At 35.6% G+C, this 12,082-nt stretch overlaps 1 protein-coding gene across 4 annotated transcripts in view; it reads left to right on the top strand.

Moving 5' to 3' along the window:
* The window catches only part of NCAM2 (neural cell adhesion molecule 2), a 271,866-nt gene that overhangs the window by 166,331 nt on the left and 93,453 nt on the right, over window positions 1-12,082 (top strand). For all 4 annotated transcript variants that reach the window (XM_069023979.1, XM_069023993.1, XM_069023984.1 and 1 more), the window contains exon 8: window positions 287-432. In XM_069023979.1, coding sequence (XP_068880080.1) covers window positions 287-432 — 146 coding nt within the window. The remainder of the gene's footprint in view (window positions 1-286; window positions 433-12,082) is intronic.

Genomic DNA, 12,082 nt, shown 5'->3' with positions numbered 1-12,082 from the left:
CCAAGACCCATCCCACTCTACCCCAGCAAGGGAGCAGGATGTCCAGGTCATGGGGCATACAGAAATGGTTGCTGTGCAACTTGAGGTCAGAAAAGTTAATTGCTTTTATAGATAGTAACATTAAAACTTTAGTTAATCCTAAAAAACAACAAAAAAAAAAACAAAAACAAAAACAAAAAAAAGAAAGAAAGAAATGTTCTTTGACAAAAATAAGATGGTTTTAAACATAGATTGTGATATGACATTCTTCGTGCAGGATCAGTAATGCAATTTGTATTTTTAACAGTGCAGCCTCAAATAATACAACTTAAAAATGAAACCACATTTGAGAATGGGAAAGCAACCCTCATCTGTGAAGCAGAAGGAGAACCTGTCCCAGAGATTACTTGGAAAAGGGCCATTGATGGAATGACTTTCTCTGAAGGTGACAAGGTAAATCTACCTCTAATATATAAAATATCTAAATACATATTGTCTGCCTAATCTTCTCTTATAAGCAGAAAATTAATTTAGAGAATCTAGATTAATTCTAGATTCCTCTGGAATTAGAAGGAATTGCTATTTCCTAAGGCAGTAAGAGAGACATGTAGATTCTAAATTTTAAATTAAAAAAAGGAAAAGAAAAAAGCAATTAAATACTGAAAGGAAATTCATCTCTGTAGCTTAAATTGTCATACATAATCCCTAATAATGGTTTCAATTTAATCTTGATCATTATGGCTACACATAGCCCTTCTTCAGTAAATTTGGATTCTGTCCAGTAATCCTCAAAATAAAGTGGAGCTTAAAGATAGCTTAAATTAAAAAAAATCTGAGTACTTTGTAGTTCTTTATTTCCCACTTCTCTTTTTTTCTGCCTGTTTTTCTGTCCTTAGATTTCTTCCTCTCACAGAGGACAAACTGAGCCTATTTTTCCATTTTGTTTCCCCATTTTCATATTTTATTTCAAAAGTAAGTTGAGTAGAGAAAGATTGCAGTATGACAATGGAGAAAGTCAGTTACTGTGGGAACAAGAGCTGTAATTATGTGGAATGGTGAAATGAAAAGGGAATGGTGTAATGTTATTCCTGACTATGCTTGTAGCAAGCTGTGTTTCTACAGAGTTCTTCTACTTCCCTTTTTTAATAATTATTTTAATATTTGAGCAAGTATTTTCCTCTTAATTTCCTGACACAGACTACAGAATTTCTCTGTAGTGGTTACAGCAAGAGATACCATCTTTCTTGATAACTGATTCATAATTTTTATTCCAGATAATTATGTAGTAAAATACCTTCTTCTTGCATATTCATAGATGTTGCTTAAAGAACACACACAGGTGAAAACCTATATAGCAATCATGCCACAAAGGGAATTAGATACATAGTACATCACTTGTTTATAGGGAATTGCTGTATATTAAGGAATTATGTACTTTCACTATTTGTGTTTTAAAGGAGAATGTCTGATCTGGTCTAGTCTCTGACTTGACCTTTCCTGGAACTGAGGCAGTTTATGTGAAGCTCTGTCTGCCATTTTCCTGTTCTGTGATTTCCACTTTGGAGCAATATAGCAATATTTATATATTATTTTTTTTCTAATAGTTTTGCATTAAGACAAAGCAGGTTCTCTCTTCCTTAAATATTTCAAGTTAAAGGTCATCTTTCTGACTCGCAAAGACTATGCTTTGTTCAAAGGTTACAAATGTTAGCCACTCACTTATGTTTGAAATGTTCCCAAAATAACTTTCTATATGAGATATTGAAAATGAGACAAAATAGCAGAAAGAAGCTCAAAAATGTTGGTGCAGTTGAAACCTGAAATCTATCCAGTGCTTATATAGGACAGTCTTACGTTCTTAATTCCAGCTGCAGGTGGTTAAACTGTCCAGACGTGTTGCTGGAGTACTCTCTGACCTGTGGTTCAACTCAGTAATACTGACAACCAAACAAAAATCTGTATTCGCTTCCTACTGGTGTGCTGACAGACTCTGTGTGAAAGATAAAAAGAATGAGAATAAATACAGTTGTGTGGTTTCCTTTGTTCTTGCCAAAGAAAGAACTGTGTGTTGCTCATGGGAGAGTTTTTGCTGAATCTTGAATAAATGTTCTGAAATACTGAATATGTTCTTGAGCTATAAAATATGCTGCTACATTTGCCCCATGGTCCTCCTGCTCTGGGCTGCCAAAGGCTTGGCTTGTGCTCTCCTACCAAATTAGGTGAATAGGGAACAAAACTGGCAGTTTTTAACAATTATTGACTAATTGTTAAATAATACAGCAGTGTTTTGCACACAGAAAGAGAAGGAAAAGATGAACTGAAAAAATTGAGGGGGAGCAACATAGAACATAGTCTTAAATTGAAAATATTACTTATATGTGACAACTTTTAAAGTAGCATCCCATCATGCAACAACATAAATTATGCATAAATATAAAAATGATCATCTTTATTCAAGGGATTCATATTTTGAATTTTTGGGCCAGTTTTTTTTATATAGACTGCACCTTATTCATCATTTCTGTTGAATTAAGAGTATCTTTAGGGGATTATTTTTTTCCACAGAAGATGGAAGAACTGCTCAAGCGATAATATTAACACGATGATCATCAAAAGAACACAGAACGTGCTGTTCTTATTTTTTTAATTTGACTTTTATTAATTGTAGCATGTAGCTCCTCAATCATATGGTTCTTATTTTGCTAAAATGTAAACATACCTCATGTGGATAAGGAAGACTGATGAATGTGAGATCATTCTGAGCCTGCATGGATTCAAAATGTTTTCTTTCCAATGATAGATCTTATAACTGGGACATAGGCTTTCCTGAGTTTTGAAATTATTGTGTCCAAAAGAATGGAAAATGTGCACCAAAGTCATAGATCAAAGAAGTAACCCAGCTGGGCTTAAGGAGGATAATATTAATGAGTATGAGCACTATAATTATCTCTTTGGAAAATACAGCTTTGATAAAGGATTTTCAGTACCTCAGATGTGTGTATTTGAAAGTTGAAGCCAAGTGAGTTCAAACCAGAAGCAAAGAAGCCTTTTCCTCTCTCCTTTTATCATTTAGCTCTTAGAACAATCTACCACACAGTGTGTGGTCTCTCTTTCATTGAGAATTTGAAATAAAGGGGTCTTTCCCTTTCCTCTGACTTTTCTTGAAAGTTAAATGAAAAGTTTTCCAGAAGGTCACATTAGATGACCTCTGTAATCCTTTTGTGGCTGTATAGCCCATAAATACATGGGAGTAGGTAAGGCTGAGTAAATGAATGGCAGTGTGTGCTGGAAGGTGTTCATCTCACCATTAGAGGTTTGTAAATGGAAATGGAGGCTTAATCCAAGGCCACAGCTTCCTCTGGTGTTTCAATGTCAAGATAAAGCTTTCTGCTTGGTTCACATACTCTGCCTCTGTCCTTCCAGTCCCCGACTCCCCAGCACTGCCTGTCCTTGCATTGATGCGCCAACCTTGCTGTGCCTCTTTCAGCTGGGATTTGAAATGGCACATTCCCGCAGACCACTGTGCATCCAGCAGGCCTGGCCCTTTTCCCAGTAAAAAGAGGAGGCAGGAGAAGGGTTGCTTTTTTTAGAACCGAAGGAAAGACAGTGATTGGATTTGATTTGGCATAATCAGTTATGAAATGGATTTTGGACATGCACATACATCTCTACACACATCCCTGAAGGACAACACATCCTGATTGCTGATACCAAATTGTTGCTGGTTCCTATGTATACTGCAGAAGTGTGAGGGCAGAGTTTAATGCCCCACTTTCATCGTATCTAATTCTAGCAGAAATATGAATGCTGATCAACACTGTTGGTAATTACCATTTCAAGCCCTGTTTTAGAATACAAATTACAATAACAGATGGGGCTTGATACGAGACAGCGGCTCCATGGTATGCAGCATGTGTCCAAAGAGGCATATGCTGCATACCCTGAGGAATTTATGATCTAAACACATAAAATGAATGAAAGGAAGCAATACAGAGATGTTCCAGTTGCAACTTGTGTGTTGGATTTAAGATAGGATTTTATACTCTGTTTTTTACTGTACTTTGTTCTCTATTTAATACAGATTCAATGAATGTCTCTTAAACACCTTATACTATTCTCCTTGTACCCTCAAAGAAAACCCAATCTGTGATTTTTTAATTTTATAGTGAACACTTCAGAAACAATTTGAATTCTGCTTTCTCCCATTGCAATAATAACCTGGTGCTCCCTGTGAAATTTCCTATTACATTGTTTCTAAATATTGCAGAGTTCAGTATTACGAGAACAAATATTCAGAGACTAATAATTAAGTTATTTTCCAAGTTTGAATTCACTTTCTATTGGCATGCAAATCATAAATATTTGGAGCTTGTAGAGTTTTTCATAGTTTTCTTGATCAGGAAATAGGCAAAGGTAATCTTTTTCTTTGAAAGGTCAAGTCTATTTTTTTCTCAAGCCTAATAATGTCACTTCAGCTATTACAAATGTTAATAAAAAGAATCCGATTTTTTTTTTGCTTCTTGCTTATGTTGTTTGTCCCTGCACAAAAAGACGCAGTCTTTCAGTGTAGGAAATATATTGTCTTTCTTTTGAAACAGCAGTGTGAGCCCTGTTAAATTCTTGCTCATCAAGGATCATGTCTTTATTTGAAATTAATCACAGAAAACACAAATGTATCTAGGGTATTTTTATTGATTCCAGGAGATACCTTTATTTTTCTGAGCTATACAAATCCTGCTCTTTGTAAATAGCTCTCCTTTGAATAGCTGGAAAATGTACAAGGCCAATCTCTCTGCTGAAGTGGAGAAAATTGTTATAACCTGTTTCACCTACATATTGTGTGAAAAGCTTCTACTTACAATATCATAGAATACTTTTGTTGTTGCAATATTGGCACAGGCCTGCAAGCCAGAACAATTTATGTAGCCAGCCACAACTGTGTTGGATTATGCAATTGAAACACTCTGCAAACAATTCAATCAGGCATCAAAGTTCTCTTCTATTTTGATTTTAAGCCCCAAATGAATTTTATTTGGCTTCACATATTAAGATTAGGAAGTTAGAGAGCAAGAATATTGTGACTGGAAGAAGGTAAATAAATGAACTTGACCAACAGGGTCACTTAAATGTTAGGTAAGTAGTGCTGTTGAGAATATAGAGGTTTATACCCTGTGACATAAGCAGATAAAGGGCCACATATGAGCACTGAATAATAGAATTTCAGGAGCCACCTGATTCGTGGAAATCTGAATACATTTTGGTGTTCCTTCATCATCTCTGTGGCATGTTCAGCTATATGGAGTTGGGACAAACACTTCAGTAACTAGAGGGAGCTAAAACTAAAGTGTGCAGTTTTGGGCGGTGACAGTATTTGAGCAAGAAGATTGATCTTGGAGGAGTAGGATTGTATTCAGTTAGAAAGAAAGAGCAGCTTTCCTGGGTGACCTGAGGAAGCAGGAAAGCTGTGAGCCAGTGTGGATATTTCCAAGTTCTCAGGTAGCTCAATCAGTCATCTGAGCTCCACACACTCCTTTAGGTAACAATATCTGCAGTGATATGTAAATGAAGCCAAAAATTAAACTAGTAATTATTTTGAGGTATTGGCTGTATTGACAACTCAATACTAAATGTTAGCCACATGACCAGAGGGCCCTTCTGACTTATTCCTCTTTTGGGATAGAAGGTAAATTATCTGTTACTCAGAGTAGACCCAAATGCCTGTACATACACAGTGACAGATGTATCCATGTTGTGTGGATGGCTGTCTGCATTGGTATTACACTAGCTCAGAATTCTCTCATTTCTATACCTTTTTCCTTTCAGTAAAACTTTAGGGTCACTTTCTACTGGGAAGGAATTAAGTAAGCAGAGACAAAGTTCTTGATTATTTAAAGGAGACAAAAGGGCAAGAAAATGTAAAATTTAATACCTCTTCTGTATTAAAAGCTTAAACAACCTAGGGAAAGATATAATTTAAGAACATGACTAATTTAAGCAGTTCTTTAATGGGATACCTTAAATTAAGTCCAAAATTGTTATCTCTTCTGTAAATGGATACTCTTTTTTGCATCTAATTTGTATTTAAAATTCAGAAATGTTTTTCCATTTAATCCATTTGCTTATGTACTACCTATGCAACAAATAGGTATTTTTTGGGTACTTTCTGTGGATTGCAGTGTTGCTTTTGCTGCTGAAATAAAGCCATAAGGGCTTGGAAATGGTATTTATTTCCCTTCCAATATTAGGGTTTTTTTCCCATTTAGTTATCAATGATGATATTAGGTGTGTTACACTAAAAAAGAGTGAAATTATCAGGGAGCATTTTATGGACTAACATTTCCTACAATACCAGTGCAGCTTGGACTGGAATATTCATTCATTTCTTCTGCAACACAAATGGTTGTTTCATGAGCTTCAGCCTAAGTATCAGTTGTGTTATTTGCTAATGGTTTAAGAACTTCCAAATAGCTGTAGCCTGTCTGGTGAAATAGAAAATCTGCACCTGATGCTACACTAGGTAATACAGCCACAGTTTGTAGACTGGAGTCAGCTGGAATCATTATTCACTGATGTACTGCAGGACCTTCTCAAGAGACTTAAGAAATGTTGCATTTTCTACATACTGCCTACATTGGGAGAGAGCACAATCAATGGCACAATCAGAAGTGCAATGCTGGCAAAAATGTGGTTTATGCTATTAAAATCTGTCTGCAGTTTTCCTAACCTGAAAGGCAGTTTGAGTACCTGTATATATTAGGAGAATTTAAGTCTTTTGACTTAACTTTTTCAATACGTTGTTTGTTTTTTTATCTAAGCTCTGTGTAAGAAAATTAGGTTTTGATAATTTATTAATGTCCTTCGTATGCTTATAAAAAACCACATATTTTCCTGTCACATTCTCACTGTGCAATCTCTCCATGTGCATCTACTCATAAACTATTTTTGCTTCTAATACCAGTTCTCACATTTCAAACACAGTGAAATTATGGTACTTTAACAGGAAAATGATGATGTACCAGTGAATGTCTTGCTAGTTAAGAGGCTGTGAAAGTTCATCTAAAGTGTTATTTCTGTACATTGGGAAAAGTGTAGACTCTTTCCACCATCCCTTACTGACAACTTATAAAATTCAGCAAACAGTATTTCTTAGGACCCCATAAATGGGCAATAGGTCTGAGTTTTGATTTATGGTCAAAAGAACTCCCATCTATGCATGGGCTCAACCTGTGCTATTAAAATTTCTAAGTGTTGCATAAATAATGTTATTAGCAATAAGATGATTTTTTGTCTTTCTATAAATTCCTGCTTGTGCAAATGAAGTTGTGACATTTATGAAAAAATTCAATGAATTAACAGCATGTGGAAATCTTTACTGCAAGATGATCATCTAACAGGCTTTAGTATGTCCTATTGGTAGCTTATACATAACGTTAAAGTCCTCAGGGTTATATTACTTGGTTAAAAGGCTGTTTCTCATGTTTTTTGACTCACTCCTCCTTTTCCTTTTCTTCCTCACCCAGAAAATGATTATGTTTCTTCCAGGTCCCAGTCTTTCCTCCCAATTTACCTGCATACCAGAGAGTTCTAGAGCTATGACTGATATTTCAGCTGTCATTAATTTATCCACATAGTCTCTTCAGTTAATGTGTTACTACAGATCTGTTTCTTCAGCCATGTACTAATACATAACTTCTGATAATAATTAATCTATTTCCTAATGTGTACAGCTGAGTCAGGAATCCTGGCAGCTGATTGCAAATAAGCAATAGATTGACTTAAAGATTTTGTTTCTCAATGAGACTTTCCCCAGGAGAATGACATATGGGTGTTTGTGCTGCCATCTTGCAATATCTCCTTCCCAACCTATTTCAAACCCTAGTAGCACGACATTTTTCCATAATAGCAAACATACAATTTAGGTGATATATCCAGCATAAGCTTTTATGTATAGCCATATTTATAAATATAGAAATGTAAATAGAGAAACTGAGAACTGCATTCAGGACATCAACTAAATAAAATTACTTGAAAACAAATGCCCTTTCAGTTATGTCCAGGTTACCTCACTTTCTCCATTTTGCTTGCTACTACATTTTCCTTTTTGTTTTTTCAGTTGCAAAAAGCCCTCCAGAATTATCAGGGTTTGTGAGCAAAGACTTTATGATCTGTGAGGTCAGGATCTGTCCTGCTGACAGTTCCCTTCACCTCGTGACTCAAGCTGTGCCTTTTTCTGGCCTTCTGTGACTTTCCTTCCCCTAAGGGAGCCTTGCTGCTTACATACGCCCCTTCAGGTCTCTGCCTCATCCCAGTTTCCAGACAGACTTCCTATTTGCTGTCTAGCCATAATAATTTTAGTAAAATAAACATCAACTTTACAGTAAACTGTGAGGGATCTCAAGTTGCATACAGTTACTGAACAACCTTTTTTTTTTTTCTCTTCCTTTTTTTTCTGCATACCTCACTACATCAGTTCCCCCTGCAACTAAAGCTAGACTGTGTCAAGGTTGGAATATGAATTCTGTGAAAATGAAATTAACGTATATATACATGAATTAGGCTCTGTTTGAAATTCTTGCAGTAGTAGTAATTTTAAAGTTTCATGGGCAGGAGGGATATACAATCTGTATATGTCTAAGAATTTGTTATTGGTCCAAGTAATACCAGTTTAAACAAAATAAACCAAGCAATTATTCTTAGTTCAGTTATAATAACTTGAAGATTTTAATTCAAATTATCTAAGTAATAAAGGGGAAAAAACAACACTATAGTTAAAATTGTTATGCAAAAGCTTCTTAGTTTTCCTTTCCTTGTTATAATCACCCAGAAACCAGAGGCAAGCTGACAGTGCTTGCTTTTCTTTAAAAAAAAAAAAAGTAGAAAAGGATCAACAATTCACCCTCACCCTGCCTTGGGTCAGCTTCAAGTTATTTTTGTTCATTTTGTAATGCAGTAAGTTTACATGCTTTGTCTTCATGTGTGTCCTGCCACAGGTTTCTTTGGTTTCTTTCCTTTTTACTTTTTTCCCCGTGTTCTCACTTGCTGGTCACTAAAGTTACAGAACTACCACCTCTAGTCCCAAGTTACAATAAAATTGGATTCTTTAAACTAAGATGCAGTTGTATAGTAAAATCACTGGTTTTAGTGTCTGTTTTATGTGAGGTCTGTATTGAATAAGAATATTGTACTTAAAGATTCCTGAGAATTTTGCTGGCCTGAATCCATTTGAGTCACATATTTTAATGGCATCATAGCAGTGTTGGAGTAGATTCAGATCAGCAAAATCCTTAGGAATAAAGCCATTAAATACAGTATTTATGAGGGAGACAGGATTTCTCATTACAAAGTGCTTATGTAATTATTCAAACTGTAGTATTTCTTCTGTACTTATAAACGCTCATTTGAGATTACTATTGTTATTTATCATGGCCAACACTAATGCTTGTTCTACTCTACAAGTTTATTTGATATGATGCTAATATTTTTGCCATTAAAACTCATCAACCATTTATATCTTGTGATTTGCATCATTAAGATTTGTGATTTACATCTAGGATTTGCATCTTTAGCATAATTACTCTTGAGTGGCTGCTCATCATTTTTTCTTTCTTAAATATTTTTCTTACATATTCATTTTTGAGTAAAAAGCAATGAAGGAAAGAAGTTCAGTTTTCCATTTAATGTCTTAGTAAGTGTTTGGTGTCAGGATTTCATGTGTCATCTCTTTGCATAATGACTTAAGTCTGAAAGAAATGCCAGCATGAATGAATGAAATATCAGTTCATAATTTCTAAAAGTTGTGCAAAGCATTCAAGAACACGTTTTTTCCTGAGACTGATCATGCTGGTAACAATCTGCATAGAGCCTGCTGCCATTTACAATCTGAATTCTATAAAAGTAACTGGTGTGTCTGCAGCTGAACTGAAATTCAAAACAACAGTATTTTTTTCTTCAACATTAGGTTTTCTTGTGACTTCCCTGGTGCTACACTATAGATCTACAAACAATAAGTGCTTCAATAATTTCATCTTTATGGAAAAACAAACTCCTAGAAATTCAGGAATTTGCAGCATGCTGACATATATAATTAACAAGCTGAAGTTTTAAAATATCACAAGGTCTCCTATAAAAATCACTGAAGTCCAAGACACTGCTGTAGCATTATTCTGATTCACTGGACATTAAGGCATATGCACATAGCAATACTCTGGAATTTTCTGCTGTCTCCAACAGGTGCATGGATAGAATACATTTACCTGAAGAGAATGGGAAATATTGTGAATATACCATCCATAATCCAGAAGGGAGCTTCCATCAGCTTCTACACGATGATGGCTGTTGTGACTAACAGCCCTTTCTCTCATCATCAAAGGTAGATTTTCAGACTAGGAATTGCTGGTCACATACATTTAACAGAGTTCTGGAATTTCATCATCATTTAGTATCAGCATGTCAGGTTGCAGAAGTTCTTATCTTTCATGCTGCTTCAAGAAACATTTTCATGGGCAATTAAGATCTGCTTAAATTTCACATATAAGAAGCATCAGCCTGAAGTATATGACCTCAAGTTACATCTCATGTGGATGCGAGCACAACATGAAATCAGAAAACTTCCTAAAATATTGTTATTTGTGAAATTCCAAAGATGATTGTGTTAATTAGTATTTGTTTTCTTCTTGAAAATTCAGTGATGTTACTGGAAACATGACCAAGACAACATAATGAGTTGGCAATTTTTAACAATTTTATCCAAAGAAGGAAGAACCAGGTTTTTTTTTCAATCCTTCCCCCCTGCGGTAAGAGGATCTTCAACCATGTGCATCTGAAACAGATCCTTTGCAGGAAATTTAAAATACCTGCAGCTTTTACTCAAGTTACACATTCTTACAGTGACTGTTCTTTACTATGTTGCTCCATGTTTTGCAAAAGAAAAAAGAGTCTCAGTTCTAAGCCACTACCTCTTCATCTTTTCTGTGGTTAATATATGCAGTGTGCATCCAAAATGATACTCAAGTACACAAGGTGTCAGAAGACATATTTGGGAAATATGACAGGCAAAACTGACCTGTAGCATTTTAACTATGGACAGTGATGGCACTTTGCTCAAGAATAAGTTCTCAACATTAGAAGAAAACCAAATAAAGGTATTTCAACTTGTCTAGATTTTAAATGAAGGGATTTTTTTGCTTGCAGTCTTGTACTTGGACTTCAGGGGTTGAAGGAGTACTTTGACAGCCAAATGGTAAACTCTAGGAAGGAAGTCAGCTGCTCTAACCATCCAAGCAATATTACTAAAATCCAGCTACAAATGAGTTACCAATTTCTGCAACTGTTCTTACCTTCCATTCTTGTTTTCAGCCAACTCAAAATGCAAATTTTGGCAGCCCTACAACTTCATCTCATTTGATTCTACATTTCCTCAGTGGGAGCTGGAGCATTGGCTGATAAATCAAACTCATCCACTAACCACACCATCCACCTCTGCCCCAGCGCAGCTTTCTACAGTTAGTAAGTGAAGGACAATTTCTGAGCGTCGTAATCAGTTAACTCTCCCCTCCTGAAAACTTCCACTGATTTTACTAAATGGCAGTGGACTTTTGCAGATTGAACACTCCATGGTACCTGAATAATTTATTCTGTTCCAGAAGCTGTCCTTGTCTCCTTGTGGATGTTGTCTCATCACATCCCCATCCTCTCTGCATGTGGAACCCTTGAAATTCAGAGTTATTGTTCTGGTACTGCCTTGGGAGCTCTGGCTCTTGACTTTGAAGCTGTGCTTAGACCAGTCAGGTCAGCATCAGCTGGTCACACCTTTGGGAATATTCACATGTGGAACTACAAATTATCTGAGACATTCAGGAAGGAAAAGCATGACAGAAGTCAAGGAGTAGAAAAACACGTATGGTATGACAAGAATTTTATCAAAACCAAAAATATATATTTACTTTTACAGAACCTGTAGCACTAATCTCAAATTATGCAATATCTCTCATTTTTTGATTATCATAGGAGTCATTTGTGTTTAACTACATAGGTAAGAATATTGCAAGTGCAGAAAATTTTCACCTTTTTGTTATTTCCCAGAAGTTACTTTTTATGTGGTGTC

The sequence above is a fragment of the Aphelocoma coerulescens genome, chromosome 1, assembly GCF_041296385.1.
Source record: "Aphelocoma coerulescens isolate FSJ_1873_10779 chromosome 1, UR_Acoe_1.0, whole genome shotgun sequence".
Taxonomy (NCBI): Eukaryota; Metazoa; Chordata; class Aves; order Passeriformes; family Corvidae; genus Aphelocoma; species Aphelocoma coerulescens.
This window is presented reverse-complemented; position numbering and strand designations above follow the sequence as displayed.